The sequence below is a fragment of the Rosa chinensis genome, chromosome 2, assembly GCF_002994745.2.
Source record: "Rosa chinensis cultivar Old Blush chromosome 2, RchiOBHm-V2, whole genome shotgun sequence".
In the NCBI taxonomy this organism is placed as follows: Eukaryota; Viridiplantae; Streptophyta; class Magnoliopsida; order Rosales; family Rosaceae; genus Rosa; species Rosa chinensis.
This window is the reverse complement of record NC_037089.1, coordinates 43,033,259-43,054,961: the sequence shown is the minus strand read 5'-3', so window position 1 is coordinate 43,054,961 and position 21,703 is coordinate 43,033,259. Positions and strand designations below refer to the sequence as shown.

The 21,703-nt window shown below is 38.6% G+C and overlaps 1 protein-coding gene and 1 non-coding gene across 2 annotated transcripts; one reads left to right on the top strand and one right to left on the bottom strand.

Annotated features, from left to right (window-relative positions):
* The first annotated feature begins 2,488 nt into the window (after positions 1-2,488).
* Positions 2,489-3,259, top strand: LOC112186229. Its single transcript, XM_024324589.2, has 4 exons — positions 2,489-2,591; positions 2,706-2,775; positions 2,862-2,960; positions 3,059-3,259. The coding sequence occupies exons 1-4, from the start codon at positions 2,494-2,496 to the stop codon at positions 3,152-3,154; spliced, it is 363 nt and encodes a 120-aa protein (XP_024180357.2). The 5' UTR covers positions 2,489-2,493; the 3' UTR covers positions 3,155-3,259.
* A 15,126-nt stretch (positions 3,260-18,385) lies between these two features.
* LOC112189031 lies at positions 18,386-21,163 on the bottom strand. Its single transcript, XR_002931694.2, has 3 exons — positions 20,984-21,163; positions 20,780-20,830; positions 18,386-20,658 (listed from the first exon to the last, which is right to left on the bottom strand). It is a non-coding gene; the product is annotated as a probable O-methyltransferase 3 (transcript).
* Between the last annotated feature and the right edge of the window lie 540 nt (positions 21,164-21,703).

The following is a 21,703-nucleotide window of genomic DNA, read 5'->3' as shown; positions in this document are numbered from 1 at the left end:
GAATGGTCCTATCTTCAGCTTCACAGAAGTGGAGAGAATTTAAGAGCAAGCTGACTACACAGTACATCATCCCACATAAGGATGAACCTGAATTGTTAGAGTATCCCCCAGCTGATTACAACTTCATCGAGAAGTCTCATTGGGACATCTTTGTAGCTGATCGATTGTCTGAGGAATTTCAGGTACAGTTTGTTTGTATTTTCATGTTTTCAGAACTTGGATAAATTATAACTACTCATGTTATAACTATAGTGAATTGAGTTATGATGGTCATTACTTTGATGGTTTATAGGAAATGCAGAAGGTGCAAAAGGGAAAGAGGTGTAAGAACAAGTACCCTCATCGCATGTCGCGTAAGGGATACGCAAATCTGGAGGCTGAATTGGTGAGCATATGTAGAGTGATTTACTTTTATATCTTGCATGCTGAGTTATTGTTAAGGTTAAATGGTTACTTATAGTTATATTATTTTGTAGTCTGAAATCAATCCTGATTCGGAAATCGACCGTGCAACAATGTGGATAAAGGCACGGCAGGATAAACACGGCAACTTCAAAGATGTTGAGGTAGAGAAGTGTGCCGCAGACATAGTAAGTAAAGTGTTATACTTGTTTTAGCTTATCTAAGCCATTTACTACAACTACATTACAAGATATACAACTTTAAATCAAAAACTGATTTAAATTAAATAAAATTTCTTCTTTTAGGAAAAGCTGAAGAGACAAGTGAGTGACGGTGAGGTGACATCTTGTGGCACTGATGATGTCTTGACAAAGGCTCTAGGTAACCGTGAACACCATGGAAGAGTGCGTGGTGTGGGGGGTCATGTCAAGCCTAGCGTATATTTTAACCTACCGAGGCAAAAAAGGAAAACTGTTGAAGAGAGAATTAAGGAAGGCTGCAAGAAATTAATAGAGGAGGAGACAGAGAAAATTGTGGCACGAGAGAGAGCATATTGGGCTGCAACAATAATGAGGTTGGAAGCAAAAGTTGATGGGAAAACCCTTCCCATTGAGTCCCCTACGGCAGGCCAGAAGGACCATGGTTCTGGACAAGGTAGTTGCTCCACTTTGCGGGAGAAGTGTGCATTACAAAAGATTGAGGACGCTGCTGGTATCTCTGCAAAGAAGCGGTTACACTTAGTGGATGACATTGCGAAGGAAGTGGAAGAAGATAAGGTTGTACAGGTTCCGGTGGAAGAACCAGCTGCTGTAGTAGTTCATGAGAAGGCTATTGAGTTGGTTGAAGTTACACAGCAGGTATATATGCTCTAATCTACGACGTAGATAAATTAATTAAACTATTTTGATGCATGTGTTTGATTTGTATATTAATAATCAGTGTTGATATGTCGAGTTGTCCTAGATGGCTGAATTGGTTTCTCTTGAAATATGTGTGATTGCATAAAACAGGAACTTAAAGAGTTCGAGTGCAGATTGGCTTTAGGGTCGATCGACAATATTGTTGCTATTGCAACCATTGTTGAAGTGGACACTAATTGCGAAAACCAGACACTTCATGGTGTTGCTTTGGAAGAAGGGAATGTGCGAGTGTCGATTCTGCGTCCACTTGATCCTCAAGCTAAGGTTCCATTCCCAGTCAACGATGAGATAGTTACTGTCAAAGATGCTGTTGGCACTTACATTGCTTGGCCGAGGGACCTCATACTTCAATCCCCTCCCGACACTATGAAGGTAAACTAACTGAAACTGCGACTTCCCTGCATGTTCTTCCATTGTTCTTCCATTGTGTATTTAGTAATAACTCGATATGTTATCATGTAGAAACAACCAAATAAGTCCAGTAAGGGTCTGAAGAAGAGGAAAATGCAATTAGGCAGTCCTGAAGAGGTGAAAATTGACATGAAGAAGCTACCAAAAGATTACCCTGCACCTTTGAAGTGCTTGTGGATTTGGACAAGGGACAATTTGGCAAATGGGAGGACAATCTCCTTCAATTTGGAACAGAAAGTGTTTGGCATCGACAGGAAGCATTATCTGTTTAGGTCAAACATTCATGCATTGTGTACAATGACTGAACTATCAGGTGGAGTAATCTCAATGTATATATGGTAAGTTGGAAAAATCAGTAGGCTTCGATGAATTATTATCTCATAAATGTATTCAATATGTATACTCTTATTTGTTTTTAAATGTATTAAGGTTATGTGCTTTTACAGCTACTTGCATGAAGTCTTGAAGAGAGCAAAGATGTCACACATGGTTAGCTTTGTGGACCCTTCACAGATTGGAGCAGCTGGAAGTGGAAATACAACGGAAAGATCGCGTTTTCTAGCAAATAGGTTCACAACTGCAGAGAAGGGCCAGATTTTTTTGTTGCCGTATAATGCAGGGTGAATGACTTATCTTGAACTTGTCTAATTAATTACTTCAAACATGTCGTTTAGTAAGTAATATATATATATATATATATATAATAAAAAAAATTGCAACTGACTTAATTTCTTGGTATAAAATTATAAGTAACCATTGGATGTTGACTGTTGTCAATCCGGAGGAAGAAACTGTCTATTTCATGGATCCATTGCGGCGTCGACTAGTTGGTGGAGAATGGCAAACTGTTGTAGAAAAGTAAGTCTGACCAAGTCTCTGATTTTGATAAAATACTGGAATGATGATTTTTATGTTGGTTTGTTTGTTGCCGATTGATTAAACTTACTGCTGTCGTCTATTTTATTGTTGAAGTGGGATCAAAATTTACAATGCTCAAAGAAATAGGTCTGGCCGGAAATCAATAGTGTGGCAAAACATGGGGGTATGCTAGTATTCATAATTGTAGGTTCAGATTTTGTACATGCTATGGTTAGTGCACTGCTGAGATTTTGTAATGACTGTTTTTAGGGTATTCCGGCACAACAAAATATGAAGGACTGTGGCATATTCATCATGCGGTACATGAAGGAAATAATTGAGGATAAGAACCTAGGTTTTGCTTCAAAGGTAAAGCCTTAAATTTTAGTTCGACAGCTTTATAACTTAATGTTCTTGTTGCTGCATGATGTTGTGATGTTGAGATTGTACTATGCCTTTTGTTTCAGTGGCAGCGACGATCCGAATTGTGCTACACCCAAAAGGATGTTGATGTTGTGAGGTCAGAGTGGGCTAAGTTTGTGATGAAGTATCATATTGCATAGCTGTGATGGTTGATCACCTGCCTCCTGCTAGCTGGTTTTAGTTTTTTCTTTAGTTATAGGCATGGTTAATGCGCAGTTGAAGGCATTTTTGTTTTGGTATTTTGATGAGCCTCCTGCTAGCTAGTTTTAGTTTTAGGCATGGTTAATGCGCAGTTGAACGCATTTTTGTTTGGTATTTTGATGAGCCTCCTGCTAGCTAGTTTTAGTTTTTGCTTTAGTTATAGGCATGGTTAATGCAATGTGAATGCGTTTATGTTTTCCGGGCTTTATGCAGTTATAGCCACTTAGGCAATGTTAATTCTTATGTAAATGTTGGGATGAATATTGCTGATGAATGAAATGGCTTTTGGAATCAGGGATGTGTTCAATTGTACAGAATGTATGTCTTCTCTTATATCTCAGACAATTCAAAACCAACAGCAAACCATTGTCTAACAAATGAACATGATGAAAAAAAAAAAAAAAATCTGTTGTCTGAATCATCTATCTACAATAGTTATTAAACATATTCAGTTGTCTAACAAGATATGACACAAAAAAAATATATGTTTTGTTGTCTGATGAAAACGAAGACCACAGAGAATTGAAAAGCTACAATTGTATGAATTGATAAACTACTACAGCATCTTGGGAGGCCATATGGTTGAAAAGAGACTTTAAGGATCCATGAAGCAAGAAAGCTGTAGTTCAAGAAAATCTCAGACAACAGTTTATTTTAGGATGCAATAGTATGAAGCAATGATACACAATGGCTTTAATAGCTTTGCTCTTGTCTTGTTCAAAGTCAGTCAATAGTATTCAATTACTTTGCAGATGTACAAGCTTCCTTCAGACAACAGTTTTTTTACAAATCAATGTTCTCTAAATCTTCATTACACGTCCATATTTTTCTAGGGTCTGTCAACTGAAATTACTTTGCACAAGAGTTAAGTTGCCAATTGCTGTTGTTCTTCGTGGTATTCAGACAACAGACAATATAGTAGTCGCTGTTGTAGTAAGCTTTATCAAACGACAGTTTTTCGTATTATTGCTGTTGTTCTTCGTGGTATTCAGACAACAGACAATATAGTAGTAGATGTTGTAGTAAACGTTATCAGACGACAGTTTTTTGGTATTGTCTGATTATGTATCAGACGGCATTGAGATAGACAACAGCAAATTCTATAATCAGACGACAGTGAAAAACTGTCGTCTGATTCCGAAATTGGTGTAGTGTAAGTTTGTGTTTGTGATTTAATAAACTCTGTTAACCGCCAAAAATAAAAAAGTAGAAATCACCAAAAGGCTTCAACATCTTCAACATTCCAAAAGGCTTCAACATCTTCAACATTCAAGCTTGGTACAAAGGAGAAAATATAATTCCAAGACTTGTTATGTATGTTTTCTAGTATTTCGTAACTTGTTTTTGTTGTTCTCCCTTTTTATACTTTTTAATTTCCTCTTTTATTTTGATGAAATTGTTAATGTATATGATGTATGTTTGTGAGTAGTTAGTTTTTGGGAGCTAGAGTTATGTGCCTAGCTTAAATCTTGTGTAAAGATGTTTAACTTACTGTAATGATGCAATTTATATGATAGATGCTTATATCAAGTATTGTTTGGTTGAAATGCATGTCTATAGAAGCCTAGTCAACTCTAGGGTGTGTATTTTGAACATGTTTAGGACGGAGTTAGAGGCTTGAACCCCCTCTAATTTCTATGCTAGAAACCCTTAATTTTGTATTCGTTGGGTTATAAGAATGGTTATTTACACCCGTTGCGTGATTGCGCTGGTGGATTGCTTAGTAGTCTAATTCCCAATCTTTACGCCGACTAGAGTGATTTATGACCCTTGAACCGACTATTTCTCTCTAATTGAGTTAGTTTGACCCTTAAACCGGCTCATTAATATCGTAATTGAAAATATATATAGTCTTGAACTGCCTTGCATTTACATTAGATTAGCTGCAAACACATAGAATTTAGATAAAGGAACCATCCTAGCACCCTAACATTCTCATTTATATCATCTTTTCATTTTTGATCTTTATTTATTGTAATTTTAGTTGTCGCATTTTATTTTATTTGCTTTTTGTTAATTACAAAATCAAATAATGAAATTGAATGACTACAAAATCAAATAATGAAATTGAATGACATCCGTATAGATTTTATTATATGCTTTGATTTCATCAGACGTTCTATTTTAGAATCTGATTCTGTAATGTGAACAGATCCTATTTATGTATCCATGCACCATTGATATGGTTGGAGTAAGATTCTAATGGTTGTAATCCCTGAACCCTAAATCATATTTCCTTATTGTATGGATATATAAAGAGGCCCAATGGTTTTCTGCCATTAGATTATTTGTTTAGGGTAAAAGTTTTAACTTTGAAGAGGATAAGGGTAGGGGTGGCGGATGGAAGAAAGAGAGAATTATAAGACTTTGACTCTTTGAGGTTGGAACCGAAAGCCTATTATGCTAAGGCTTGCTCATAGGACCAAAAAGGTGGTCCTTGACGAAAATGTATTGCAGAAGGCATCTTGGACATATTCCCAGTGGCCAAGACGATAAAAAGTGAAAAAGGATATGTATAAAGAGGTAGAATAGAAAAAGGAAGAGAGAAGTAAACATCGAACAGCAAGTTGGATAAGCTATAAACTATAAAGGAAAATCTGCAAGCTTTCCTAGCAAGATGGCTCATCAATGACCAAAGCCATATATACAGCATGTTAGATCATACGGTTAGGTGAGAAGAAGCAATATGGAGGCAAGGCCGTCCAGTTCTTCTAGGGACAAAAATCGAAATGCTGTGATAAAGCCATAGAGTTCCTTTGCAGTGGTTGCTTGCTGTGCATTTCATGCCCGTTAACAGTTGTCTGGTGCTGCATCAAGCTACCGTGCAAGGTTGGATGGCATGCTGCGAAGCATGCAAGGAAGAGCGTTTGCGGATCAGGGAAGAGAGTTTATGCATCATATTCTTCGTTTTCTGACATTGACTTGAATATTCTGCCTGGTAAATCGCACACATGCACCAAAAGTAGTTTGGGAGCTCCTAGCTAGAAGCAAGATGACCCATTTGGCTAATCAGTTGAAACTCTAAGTCTGCAGCAACCAAAACCCCTGTAGTGTTCCTCTATTTCTGCTAACTAATAGTTCGATTATTGTTCGTTTTCCTTGTTGAATTTGCTGCCAAGCATTTATTCCATTTAGCATATTTAACGTGTACTGTGATCCGATCATTGGTATCTAGAAAACATATATGTCAAATTTCAGCTGGCAATACTTTGTGATTTGCTTAGTATGAAGACCTATTGGACCACTCAAACTGCTGCTTTGAGTGGCTTGGTTGCTGTGATAGGCTATATATACCATCACTTGTGTAAGAAAGGAGATAATAAGAGAAATATTTACCCGTGAGTCTGCATTTTCTCGTCACTTTTGTACTGTTCGACATTCGTATGCAGAAATGGAGATGTATTTTTTTCTTTCTTTTGCATCACTTTTGTACTTTTCATGCAGAAATGGAGATATTTGGACGAAATTGGATACTGAGTATGCATCCAAAGTCATTATATAAGAATTCATCGATGATATAGCAAAAATGGTTCTCATCATTTTATAAAGGAAATAAAATCAAATATCAAAGCACCATGGTAATCATGTACGGGGCTTTAAAACAACCCCTAATTATGAGAATTAGTTACACATAATTGAAAAGAAAAAGAAAAAGAAATTCATAAAGTTTTGAAAAAACAAAACCAAAAAAAATTGAAGTCGACGGACCAATGATCGATTGCTTGATTTCTAGCTTCTAGCTTTTGATAGTTTCTGCGGCTGCAAAAATTCTTCTTTTCTTCTATGGTTACTAAAAATAGAGTAATTGATTTACACAAGAGTTCATTAACACTTGTGTAGAATAATTGAATCAGTTGAAGCTCTTATTTATCTGCAGAGGAAATGCAGTAGTTTGAATATGTGAAGAAAATTATATTTTCATATTTTTTAATCTTGATGTGTGATTTAACTGCAATTGAATATATAGATCGAAGACAGTTCCACGAAAAGATTTTTTTTTGTTTTTTTACCATTTTAGAGGATCTATTTTTCATAAGTAAATTGACCGTTAGATTTTTAGATCTCTATCAGTATATAACTTCTATAAATTTTGTGCCAAATTGAAAATCATTAGTGACTAAAGATTCAAGAAAGAGAGTTTACTAAAAATCTAACGTGCTACACTGTGGGTTTCTTTGTTAATGACTTTGTTTGTCACGTCAATTGCTCCCCTCATGTGCACTCTTGCACGCGCACCATTTTCTCTCATCTTTCAACGTTTTGTTTTTCCTAATTCTCTTATCTACAGGCTAGGAAGATTAATCCTTGAAGCAATGCGCGCCGCTGCACTAGAATTCAACACTTCTGCTACCTATCTTACACACCACAAGCTCTAAGTTCATTTTCATCTGTTCTAAACTTTAATTAATACAAATAACTCATGAGTTACAGGGCTGCTCTCTAGGTTCTCTCTAAGAGGAACAACCGCCACCTTCATCTCGGTTTAGGTTTTGGTCTAGGGTGGAGTGCTGCGCTGCTTTACCTTCCATCTTGTTGGGCCGGCTAAAGGCTGGGCCTAGTTGTTTTTGGACCAATATTTTTAGAGTTTGTTTTAGAGAAACTGAAATTGAGAGGAAATCGCTGTGTATTCTCATTGATAATAGGGGCCTCTTTATATAGATGATTACAATGCATAGAGTCTGAATCATACAAGGAAAGATAGTCTCTAGATTCTACTAATTAAACCCTATTACCACTAGGTCAAGTAACCTAGAGTTTGGGCCAAACACAAATTAGAGTTTTACTTGAACACTCCCCCTTGTATTGCCCAAACGCGGTGCTTCTCTCGTTGCCTCGTTAAAAATCTTGCCGAGTAACAAAAACCCAGTGGGACAAAAATAACCTCGATTGAAGGGGAAAAAGAGCACAACACACCCTTCACGTTTCGAGACCATACATTTAAACATCTCCCCCTGATGTCTGCATCTCCCCCTGATGACAACGGTCATGGGAGTTCGGATAACTTCCGCAAACGATGCAACCAACATGTTTCTCGAAAGTGGAATTTAGATAATGGCTTAGTGAGCAAGCCTGCCACACTATCCTCAGATTGAACCTAGTTCACTTTGATCTTGAGGAGAGTCTGTTGTTGCTGATTATCCTTGGTTCTGTCGCTTTTGATATAGCCTTGCTTCATTTGTTCAAAACAAACAGCATTATCCCAAAAGCTCGTAGGCTCATCTGTGGTAGACTTCAAACCACAATTGTTCGAACATGCGTAATTATGGATCCAATCCATATACATTCACGAACCTCTTCGTGAAGAGTAATAATCTCTACATTGTTCGAAGATATAGCGACTAGGGTCTATTCTGTAGACCTCCAAGATATCACGGTCTTTATCCATGGTGAACACTTAACCATTTTGGAAATGACCTTTGTATGGGTCAGAGAGATACCCAATATCAGCAAAACCTTCCAAAACACTTATGTCGTTTTTAGGGTGGGGATAGAAAATGCAGGCCAGCGTTGGCGGTGTTTCTGGTGTGTGATGGGTCCGAATCCATCATCTCTCTATAGGGATAGAACAAGCCCATATCAATCGTACATCTAAAGTACTGAAAGATGTCTTTTACACCAATCAAAATGGCGTAGCTTTGCCGCAAAGCTATACCTTAGCTAACAAGTTCACTACAAATGAGATGTTCGGTCTTGTGCATTGAACTAAGTACAATAATGCGCCTATTGTACTCAAGTAAGGCACTTCTGCCTCTAGCACATCTTCGTCATCATCCTTTAGACGAAGATGATCCTTTTCAGGATCAAGACTACGGACGATCATGGGGTGCTTGAGGGTTTGACCTTGTCAAAATGCCTAAGTATCTATCGACATGATGCTCAAGTTCCAAACTGAGACATAATCGTGTTCTCCCATAATCCTTCATCTCAAAATCGGATTTCAAGTGTTCAGCGGTTTCCCTTAACTCTTTAAGGGATTCTAATGAAGATCATGTCCAACATGAACCGCGATAGAATCCGAAACGTGTTATGGAAACGCATGGGCATATCCCTTCCCAATCAAGTAGTCACTTTAGTGAGCGTTTCAACCTCTTTGTAAACGCGCTCTGTGGTCTAGAGCTACTTGACTTGGGTAAATGAAGTTCACCATGAACCTTCATGTATATTCCGTATCTAGATCCCTATAAAGATAAGTAGAGACCACATTTGTAAGCTGCATGTTCGGTTATTCAGAAACTACCAAACTGACAGGGTAGTGGAGTGCAATGACATCCATTACGAGAGAATATGTCTCATTGTACTCGATTCCAGGTCGTTTTATGAGAAGCCTTGTGTCATAAGGAGAGTTTACCATATCTTTTTCTCACTACGCTTTCTAACAAAGACCCATTAGTCAACAGGTTTTATGTTAGGAGGTGTTGGCATCACTAGCTCGAAAACCTTCCTCTTCGTTAGAGAATCCATCTTAACATGGATCTCATCTTTCCATTTAGGCCAAATTTCTCTACGTTGGCATTCATTCATCAATGGAGTGTGGTTCGATATCATTGGACTCAACAAACTCATGTGCAACGAAATGCACGACTACATCATCAATTATGATGGAGTTTCTATCTCACGTCTTATGTACACTAGTGTAATTTTCAAAGAGCTCTATATTCTCAGGAATAGGTTCTGACGTTGAGGCGTCCCCCAACGATAACCATAACCAGGAAGATTCTCATGAGACTGATTTTGAGTGTCGATAATCAAAGGATTGGAGTGTGCCAAAGCATCCTTCGAACCTACGGGCCTCCCACGCATCCTAGCTGGGGCCATGACCTGTAACGCCAAAGTGTCACTCTCTATGGCATTAGCGACATGCCTACCTCCGTGTAGGGTGGCGCTACGTCCTTTAGTAGAGACGTCCTTCCTTGCAGGCATGTTTGCAGCATATTTGTGTGATCTCGTCACTTTAGTAGGGATCGAGATGAGACATAGTGGGGACAGGCCACGACAATTCATGTCGTTCCTGCTGAACATCTGTGTTCTTTGTCCCCCTAACGACGGGAAGACTGTCTCATCAAAGTGACATCCACAAATCTAGCGGTAAGGAGATCGCCTAGCAAGGGCATTTAAGTGGCGAACGATTGTTGGAATCTCAAATCCAACGTAGTTGCCCATTCGTCTGTAAGGACCCATCATAGAGCGCTGTGGCGGCATAATTGGCATGTAAATGGCACACTCAAATATGCGTAAGTACAATACTTGTACCCAGTCACTAGCTATAACGCAGAGGTACATGGAGTGGTGGTGGGTCGTAGACGAATTAGCATAGCTGCATGCAATATTGCATCATCCCAAACGGATATAAGGAGATTGGTGATCATTACCAATGTCCGGACTACCATCGTAGTCGTTTCCGCGAGACCATTTGGGTGTGTACATGGGAATATGATGTCCAACATCAGTCCCATTGCAATAACCATCGAAAGTCTTTGATGTAAACTCTCTAGCAATGTCAAATCCAATTGACTGAATAGGATGATTCGGGGAGTGAGCCCGTTGTCATATGATATTTCCTAGGAGTGTAGCATAAGCAGCATTACAAGTGGACAATGGCACAACACATGACCAGCGTGTTTGCATGTCAGCCAACATCTTGAGATATTTAAACGTCCGCAGGTTGGTTGAAATAATCCACAGAATCCCTACAGATTCTATGTAAGAACATAATGAGTATTTTCATATCCCTTGCATAGGACGGTCTCATTCCTAATTTCCCTAAGGAAAGGACTTTGTAAAATAAGCGAGAGGCTTTAGAAGCAACCAATAAGAATTTTGGTTAGGCATGAGCGTCTGAAATGCTATTTTGAAGCAAGTTGGTGATTGCAGCATCACCTGGGGCGCCATCACCATGATGGACTCCATCCATGGCGTTATGGATAGGGAATGTGCCAGCCCTAGGCTGGTGGTGGACGGAGGCCGTGCCCTAGGCAGCAGCGTCGGTCACACTTAGTCCAGGACTCAACTTTTGATTCATGCTTCATTTCGCTCGAGAGAAAAGATGTCCATGTGAAGCCTTTAGTAGACAGATCATCATATCATGAACAGGATGACCTATCCTGTCGTGACAAAGCCAATATGTGTCTAAATCCAAGAGATCTTCTTTCATAACTTTTATTGGATTAATAGCTCGAATAGTGACATAGAGTTCACTAGAGAGACACATAAACTTCTCTAAGATGTGCCTTTGTTCGCAATCTTTAGAGGTATTGCAAAGAAACTCATTTTCGTTCTCCACATGTATTTTTCACATGGAATCTGTTGGCTATTCATAGATGCGATTGGCCCTAAGAGCGTAGAGAATTTCTGTGACAGTAATTAAGGTGCCATTTGGCAAGTGGAACTTGGGCTATTCCATGTCCTTGAATTAATACTGATGGCCCAGCCATCGTAGTCACAAAAGTCATATGCTCAGAATCAAAATGGAGTCATAATGAAAAAACTCGAAATTTTATTCATATGCCAACAGAGTTACATCATTGTCTCTTTGACCAAAGAAAATCTAATCCAAAATGATAGCTAATGCAAAACAATGGTAGTCGTCTAACTTCTTTCGGTAATTCCAAAGTAAATGTGAGCAGGTGAGTAGAGACATGTCGGTGGAGCAAGGCTCGCTTAAGTACCACTAATCTCATAACCTTCCTAGACATCACACTTACTTTGGGTGAGCCTACTTTGAAGAAATACTAAACCATTAGCATTTACAACAAAAATATATGGCAATTGCCTATTACATCTCTTGGAAAAATAAAGACTTAAACAGAATTGGCGATCTATTGATCCCAGCCAGGTTTGTAGTCTTCAACCCTTCACTCTAGATCATCTTCTTGATCTTCTTGTTCCACATAGTGAGCTTCTCTTGCTTCACAATATGCTTTGTACGCGGTGACAATTTCGTCAAGAGCTTTACAAATGTGTGCCCAATGATCAGACACTCCACATCGAGAACATACATCTCTATGCTCAAACTCCATTGATTGAGGCACTTTGAAAGCATCATTTAGATGGCTCTTAGTGTTGGTGGCGCCACCAACATGGCCAGAGGCGTTGCCTCCCTCTCTCTTTCCACGTTGACCTCTTGGGTTCCGTGTTTGCCTATTTTGACGATTACCTTCCCAAGTAGAGCGATTATATGGACCAGAACGTCCAAATGTATTTCTAAGATTAGGGTTTCGCTCTTGGCGCTCTCTCTTTGGGGCGCAACTATAATTGGATTCCGGAATATGCTCTGTTCCCACGGTTCTCGAATTATAGTTCTTCACAAGGATGTTATCATGCTTTTTAGCGACATTCATATCTCCAATGAGCTCATGAAACCTTGTGATTCGTCTTGCAGTAACATCGATTCGATAGTTCTTAGCAACCATCAATGTAGAGACGAGGAAGGTAGAGAGAGTCTTCTCAATCAGTATCACATTTGTGATCTCTTTACCACAGAATTCTATTAAGGATTTAATGCGAAGTGCTTCCGAGTTGTAGTCAAGAACTGACTTGAAATCACAGAAGTGGAGGCTATGCCATCTAACTTCTAGGTCAGGGAGCACGGAGTCACGGACGTTGCCAAATCTTTCATCGAGTGAGACCCACAGCCTTCTGGGGTCTTCTTCATTCATACACTCGTACTGGAGCGGATCATCCATATGACGAGTCATTAGGATGATGGCTTTCGCCTTATTTGCCTCTAACGCTGCTCTATTTGCTTCTAAGCTTGAGTTTGCTCAACAATTAGCACGTCCTGGCTAGGCTCGAGAATCATATCCAGGATTCCATCGGCCTTGAGATGCTGGCGGACATCACGAACCCACCTGTGATATCCAGAGCCAGTTGTTCCCAATGGGGCAAAGTCCAATTTGTTCAGGTTACTCATCTTGAAAGAGAACAAGAAATTAGGGTAAGTTTCAGAGCGCAATAGGCTACCACGAAAACATATAAAATTTCTGAGCGTAATCGCTTCCAAGAAATTAGGAATTTCCGAGTGTAGTCACTTCCAAGAAATTCGATTCCAAGAGATATTGGATTAGATCGAAACAATGACGTAAGTGGTCGATCATAAATTCTCTACAAACTCTAAGTTTGGAGATCTCAACAAGCTCTAAGCTTGGAGTGAGCACGAACCCCCACAGTTCGGCTTAATTTGGTCTCCCCTATGATGAAGAAAGGGGGGTAGAAGAAGGGAGGTTGCAAGTCCCCAAGAAAAAGAAGATAAATTGAATAAAAACTCAAAAACAGGAACTTTTAGTAAAAAAAATACCTTGAAATAGGTGGTCGGAAAATTTGGCAGGAAAAAGTCATCGGAAAGTGGCCGGAAAAGTCACCGGAAATAGCAGTTGCTTGCAGCGGCAGCGGCAGCAGTCAGAGGTGGCAGGAGGTTGGCTGGTGGGCTGGTCAATTACTTTGGCCCAGGCCTATTTCTCTCTTCTTTTCTTTCTTGCTTCGGCCCAGGCCCACTGAGCCCTTGACTGTTCTTCTGGGCCCGCTTTGTTTTCTTTTCTTCTTCTAGCCCTGTCTTCCCTGCTTCTTTCTTTTCTTCTTCTTGTGGCAGTGGGCCACGTCTACACCTTTTTTTTTTCTTCTCTCTCTCTCTCTCTCTCTCTCTCTCTCTCTATGGCTTCTTTTCTTCTTCTTCTCTTTCTTTCCTTCTTGTGGGCACGTGGGCAGCATGGCCATTATTTTTTTTTTCTTCCTCTTCTGCTGGGCCCGCTCCCTCTTTATCCTTCTCTTTCCTCTTTCTCCTTCTCTTTCTTCTTTCTTCTCTTTCTTTCTTCTACGCTGGATAGCAGGGGGTCACAGGAGGCTGTTACGTGGCTGCATGGGGTAGGAGCGGTGGTGGCAAGGTTGAGATTTTTCTGGGGTTTTGGTTTTTAGTTTTGGGATTTCAGGGTTATGGCTTCTTGCTGATAACGTGTTTTAGAGAAACTGAAATTGAGAGGAAATCGCTGTATATTCTCATTGAAAATATGGGCCTCTTTATATAGAGGATTACAATGCATAGAGTCTGAATCATACAAGGAAAGATAATCTCTAGATTCTACTTATTAAACCCTATTACCACTAGGTCAAGTAACATAGAGTTTGGGCCAAACACAAATTAGGGTTTTACTTGAACAGAGTTATTTTATTATTTATTTATTATTTTTTAATCTAGCACAGTTTAAGTTTTTTAGCATTTTTCGCTAAGGATGTCCCCTTTCATAGGGTGCTTCTTATGTTCGGTGAATAATATTAGGGTTAGTTCTTGGTTTCGTTCCGGTTTTTGCCTAATAGTGTCAGGTTACTAGTTACTTCTGGTGATGTTGGATAATTTTTCATTTTAGGTAGTCCTATTCTATTGCTTGAATTCAGGTTCAACCCAAGTTTCTCCTTCGGCGGGAAATTTTTGTGTGCTCCCGTCACTCCACGTGGCATATGTGACGGATCACTCTGATTGGTCCACATCATTGTCAATTGTATTTTCCTTTTCTGTTGGAATTTGAAACCGCGGTCAGCCAAGAACAAACTTCACAATATTATTGGAATTATGAACAAGATCTGAAAGCTCTTCCACTCTGACTATATGCAAAGCTGGATTTTTTATTAATTTTAGTACCATGACGATAACTTGGACAGAGAAATTGGGAGATTCAAAGAAGCATAAGCAATTATACAAAGTTGGATTGTTCTTGAATTTCTCCTTCCCAAAATTAATTTTCATTCAATGATCTGATCTCATGCAATTTTTTCCGAAAAACATTTGATATCATACAGTTGGAGCGTATTGCTTGGCTGTAGTTCGAATATTGGATGTATTCCACTAGGATTATTCATTAGGAATTTTATAACGACCAAAAGCCCAGTTCTCTCCCACCTTCAATCTGTTGGATGTTCACAATTCATTTTTTTTTTCAATCCAATTCCTCCTATAAGCCAGAGAAGCAAGACTACCATTTCACTCTCTCAATTGAAAATGAGAAGGTTCTTGGTATTCATCCATTTTAAAAGGGCCAAATCCCAATTCTCTCCCACCTAGCCTTCATGGATCCTTCCCAATCGGATGTTCAAAGCTTTATTCATTCTTTTCATTTGTTTTCTGGGTAGAGATAACGTTGTTATAATTGTTTTAACAGAGAAAAAAAAATGATGATGTGGACCAATCAGAGTGGTCCATCACATATGCCACGTGGAGTGACGGGAGCATACAAAAATTTCTCACCACCCTAGCAACTCCCATGTAACCTAAAACATGCCCAAAAAAGGAATGACATGCAAATTGTGACAAGCAATAAAACCTTATAATTCAGTTTTATAGAAATTACTATTAATTAAAATATTTGCAAGGCTGCTATCCGAATAATTTGTTTTGTCATCATCACGTACACGTTGTGTTTCTCATGAAACTTCTGATCTAGAGGGCAGTGTAGTCGTATTATGCATGTGAAGGAGTACAGTGAACTCAGAAAATTGTTCTTGGAAAGTGGCAACAAATTAAGCAAAACCGATTATGGTCCGTTTGGTTTCTAATCAGTTTTGGTCTCTGAAAGTGGCAAACCAAATCGATCTAAAAAGGTCCCTTCCAGTTTTGGTTCCAAGTATTTTAGTACGGAACCAACCGTAACCGAAGCTTAGATGTTGGGGTCCTGAAGGTTAACTCCCTCGCCTTCGTCCGAAAAGAAAATGGTCCTTCTATTGTCCGTACTACCGGACAAATGCTGTTTTATGAACCAATTACTAATGGCTACGAAGATGGGTGGGAGGTAAGGGAAGAATATAAATGAAAAAAAGGTGGATTATCGAGATGGTGGAAGAATATAAATAAAGATGGTGGTAGAAATCAATTATGGAAGGGAAAAAAATGTAAACAGTACCTGACCTTTGGACCATTAGTAACTTTAGTACCTGAAAAAAAAATCACTTTAGTACCTGAATTTCGGACCACGACCCAACATTAGTACCTAGAACACTGTTGGCCGTTACGCCGTTAGCCACCTGCCAAACTTTGAAGGGTATTATGGTCCCTTCACTCTTCGTCTTCTTCTTCCAGTCTTCCTCACTCTCTCTTCGTCTTCTTCTTCCTCCCAACTCTCCCTGTTTCTCCCTTGAAGGTTTTGTCCAAATCAAAGAGACCTTGAGTAAATTCTCAAAGGGTGTAACAGAGACTAAGCAAGCAGATCGGGAAGTGAACATAGGAGGTATGATTGGGCTTCAATGGCAATAGCCTCGTCTTGGCCGGAAAGGATTATGAGTTTCTTCATGTTGAGTCAGAGAATTGAAATGGGTATGGAAGTAAGCACAAGGAGAAGAACTATTCTTTCCTGGGTCCAGCTTTCTTTCTATCTTCTTCTTCGTCCCCTTTCAGCTTTAAACGTCGAGTCCAGCTCTTCGAGTCCGAGATCAAATAGCTCTGTGTTGCTTCTCGGGAAATCTTCTCCAGCAGCCCAATTTGCTCGAGCTTGAAGCCCCAATCAAAATTTGCGGTACGTCGGAGTTATTACAGAGAGAGAGAGAGAGAGAGAGAACAGTGGGGATGGAGTGGTAAAGAGAGAGAGAATAGTGAAATGGGGTTGATGAGGAAAGAGCAAGGGAGCAGAGGAGGTGATCCATGAGTTGGGTGTTGGCGGTGAGGCCGGAGACGATGATTTGAGCATGGGCTTGCTTGGTTTGCTTCACCAAAACAAGTTTTGAATGTTGCTATCTTGCCCTCCTTTGATAATTCTTGTCATCTCCATTACTTGAACCTGGTAAGTGTACATACAATTGATAAGGTTCTTTGCAAATGCATCTTATGTTCCTGCAAATGCAACTAGGAATTGCTGGTGGTGACTCTGTGTGTGTTTTTTGGTTGGGTTGTCATGGAATTGCTAGTGGAGATCTTTGTGGTTTATATCATAGTTAAATGGGGTCTCATATATGTAACAAATTCCAACCCGCCCCTCATAGAAGGGAAGTGGCTGCATTGAGGAAACCGGCGAAGAAGCGTGAAGAAGGGTGAGATGGGTGCCCAGAGCAAATTTCTGGGTGCCCGGATTATTTTTGAACCAGAAAGTGGAGGAAAAAAAAAACACAAATAACATTAGTAACTCAAATTACCTATTTACCCTTTATTATTTATCAATTGACAAACGCCGTAACGGCCAATAGTGTTCTAGATACTAATGTTGGGTCGTGGTCCGAACTTCAGGTACCAAAGTGATATATATTTTTTTTTTGCAGGTACTAAAGTTACTAATGGGCCAAAGGTCAGGTACTGTTTCATTTTTTTCCCATTATGGAAGATAGGAAAGTTTCCATGAAGACCTAGATCTAAGAGTTAGGGGGAGGGGAACAAACGAGGCTAGAGAGAAGTATCTCCTTCTCTCATTAGAGAATCGTGTCTTCAAATTCATGAATTATGCAAGCTCTCAAACTTTTGATTTCATCACATGTGTCTATATACTTTTCAATTAACGTGTGTTGGTCGATTTAGTCCGTTAAAGTGCTACTGTATGTGGGTTTCTTTGTTAAACTTGCCATATCATTAATTTGTCATATACATTTGACACTCCTTTCTCTCGTCTCCTCTACAAGATTAATCTCCGAAGTAATGCGCCCTGCTGCACTGAATTCAACTCTTTGGCTACCTATCCATACACCATGCACAAACTGTAAGGTCATTTTCAAATGTTAATTTCTATGTATAATTGAAGAGAATAATCAGAGTTTTTCAAATGTCAATTTCTAGCTTCCGGCTCTATAATTTCCCCAGTTACTAGGTTTGAGGTTAACTTAGTAGTTAAGTTTCATGAAGCTACTTTACAACTTGATGGTTGAGGTTCCATTAACCAAGGAATTATTACGTGTGATTGGTGAGTGGAATATAGAGTAAAAGTAATATATTCGCCCAAGTAATTTTAGTCATGTCTCCGAGTTGAGGGTGATTAAAGACAGCCTCCGTACCGTCCTAACTCCCATGTAACCTGAAACATGACAAATGAGAAAAAAGCCACCATTGTTTTAAAGAGTAGCAAAAAAAAAAAAAAAAAGAAGAGAGACAGATTGTGACAAGAAGCTTACATTGATTATTGTGATTATACTACTAAATAATGAAGTGCTGTTTTATAAAGTAGCTAGCCTGATATTTAGCTTAAGCTCATGAATGATTATGTTCACAAAAGGAAAAAGTTATAAAAAAAATCATCATCCCAATTTTATAGTTTGAAAACAATCTTATTCTTTATGCACTGACAGTTACACAAGTAGAAGCTCAGTATCAAGGATAAACCTCAATGAGAGATCTAACACCCCCAATATCAACTAATGATTTCAATCCCTCGAATACCCCCTTGCACTCTATAAGTGACACGCTGGTCATCAAACGAGTATCACTAGCCATGGCAACATTGAAAAGGTTGGCACGACTTGGCTCCTGGGTGATGTAGTCCCAAAATGTCATCCCATATGCCATGTTAAATGGCATAGGGTCATCATTTTGGAACCAAGTGCTCATATAATAGCATGTGTTTGTGAAGTTAGGGTTGAGCAGAGTCATTAGAAATGGTGTTATACTGAAGGCCAGGGGTGATCCTTAAGGAGGAGCTGAGAAGCGTCAGTAAGTATATAACCTTCTTCCTCATCCAGTTCATTCAGCTCTTTTTTTGCAAAAAAGCCGGAGTGGACCAATATACACATGAGGTGGTAAACACGGGACTTTTGTTGGGTGAATTGGTAATGCAGATGTGAGCTCAGAAAGAGTTATGGGGCGGCCATGTTTTTTGATGATATCTGGTATACCTTGTTCAATTGCAGATTTGAGGGTCATGAAGTTTATGAAGCTGAAAAAGTGTTTCCATATGTGGCTTGAGGTTGAAGAAGCAGGGTAGAATGCTCTCCACTAGCCCACTTATGGTTAAGGTGCTTAAAGCTATTTAGTCTTTCCATATTGATGATTGGCAGTTTTGTTTCAACCAACAAGAGCACTATATATAGACTAGCGGAGTATTTATGTATCTACTTTTCCTCTATGTATTAATGAGAGGACGTAGGGGAGTATAAAGATTTGCTGTTGAACTTTGACTAGAAGGGCAGTATACGGATTCACTATTAGAGTTGCATTGTTAGTCATCCCATCTCCAATAATCAAACTCCTATACAAAATGGGGTTTATTCAAAATTTCATTTTGATAGCTTCAAGCATCCAAATTGATAAAGAAACAAACTCAACAAATAATGTTGACTGTATTAGGGCCTGTCTCATACTAGTTTGGTTCAAATATTGCTGAACATTGAATCCGACCTAGATTAGTCTATGTTCCAATTGTGACCGTCTAAAATTCTCGGTTGATCAACAGTTGGTTAACTGATCAATTCAGTCCCAATGAAAGCTGACATTATGAAAATTCTCAATGTTTCAACTCTTGATAGTGGGAAAATGATGGATGAAGAGAGAAAAGAATGGTAAAAGGAGAAAAGTAAAACAAAGAGAGAAAGCAAAAGCAGAAGAAAGAAAATGAAGAACATACGACTTTTTGGACGCCTGGACAAGAAAAGAACAATGAAAAACGAAGAGAAAAGAAAAATAAGAGGAAGAAACATTAATTTTAACTCTTGAAATAGTGGGAAAATGACGGATGAAGAGGGAAAAGAATGGTGTAAAAGGAGAAAAATAAAACAGAGAGAAACCAAAAGCAGAAGAAAGAAAACGAAGAACAGATGACAGTTATGCATATACCCTAATTGTCAATCAAATCTTGACTCAACTTTCCAAACTCGAACATTATTCGGCCGTCATCCCTCTCTTCAAACAAATGCTTCTCTGTCCTATTTTTCTTAATGAATATACCCTAAACATTATCATCAATTGCTATTGCCGTTTGAATCAAATGGGGTTTAGTTTGTCTGTCTTGGGAAATTTCTTCAAATTGGGTCTTCTAAAATGATACACACACACACACAGATATATATATATATATATATATATATATATATATAGAGAGAGAGAGAGAGAGAGAGAGAGAGAGAGAGAGAGAGAGAGATAAAAAAAAGTCCAACACAAAAGCAACCCCAAACTCAAAGCAGTATGGCTGAGAATGGCTGAGAGGCAATCAAAAAAGGGTACCACTTCAATCTAGCTAACTCATTTTCCCATATATGATTATGTGTATATCATTTTATTAATCAATCAACAAGGTGAAGATGCAGAGAGAGTAAAGAATTAAACCACTGTGAACAGACATAAACAATTAAATAGATGGAAAATCAAAATCCTGTACTCATTATCTTCATTATTCCCACAAAAGGCATCTTAAAATTTCTGCATTTAAACCAAAAGAAAAGCCTAAAAACCAATCCCACACTGTAATCAAACACCAACATGACCCTTGAAAAAAAAAATCAAGGAAAAGCCTATTACTTACGTTCTCTTCTTTTGAAAGAAGCATAACACGAGCCCCTGCGCAAACACATTTATCATGTTTGGATTTATAACCTTCTCTACAATCCAATTCAATCATCAAATCAATTGAAGAGAACCCCAAAACTTTAAAACCCAAAGATAATAAACATATCTGTACCTAATTGAGGGAGTATTTCATTCGGGAGCCCAAGTATACACCTATAAATACCTATAACCAAAGCCAAAATTCAATTCATGAGACACTCAAATTCAGAAATTACAAATAGATGAAATCCAAACTAGTGGCACAGTTACAGAAAAGAATGATTGACTTTGAGATAAATGGAAGAACAAAATTACAAGAGTATAAATCGATGCTCACTTTGGGCTTTGCACGGGTTTTTGGGGGAGGATGAGAGGATCAATGATCAAATCAGGCAAAGGGATATGAAGTGGTTGCTGGTCAGTGGTGGAGCGAATCACACAAGAACAGTGTGGGGAATGGAGGGACGAGCAGGAGAGGAAGAGAACTGCGCTGAACATATTACGAAAATTATGTACCAACTCCTCACATATTTTTAAAGGAGCGACAACTATATATTCCTCGCATATTCTAACATTCTGCGATATATATTCCTTGTCGAAAAAAAAAAACATTCTGCTATATTAGCTACATATTTCTTGTTCAAATTTAATTATTTATTTAAAAAAATTACTTCACTACTAATATTTATTAAATCATTAATTAAATAAAGTCTGCAAATAATCTATCCAAAAATAATTATAGCTAATAAAAAGAAAAAAATAATCTACCAAGACTAGCTAAAACCTAAACCAAATATTACTCAAGACTAATTTGTGAATCACAAACCTTTTCCGTTTCCGAATTGTCTACATTGGTAGAGACAAGATTTTCATATTTTCTAAAGACATCATCTGATGTTTATGTCAATGTCTTCAGTATCAACAAAGCATCCTTGGTCATTCATCATAAACTTCTTCAACATTGTCATTAGTCATGCATTTTATGACCGCATAGTATCCGCAGTTGATTCAAGCTTCTTCACTTTTTATTGCATTACATTCAAGTTTCGCTTTGAGG

Bases quoted from the DNA above. Each gene is read 5' to 3' on its own strand.
- LOC112186229 (XM_024324589.2), top strand. From the start codon at position 2,494: ATGTTGACTGTTGTCAATCCGGAGGAAGAAACTGTCTATTTCATGGAT. The intron at 2,776-2,861 runs GTATGCTAGTAT...GACTGTTTTTAG, and splicing joins TAGTGTGGCAAAACATGGGG to GGTATTCCGGCACAACAAAA. The intron at 2,961-3,058 runs GTAAAGCCTTAA...CTTTTGTTTCAG, and splicing joins ACCTAGGTTTTGCTTCAAAG to TGGCAGCGACGATCCGAATT.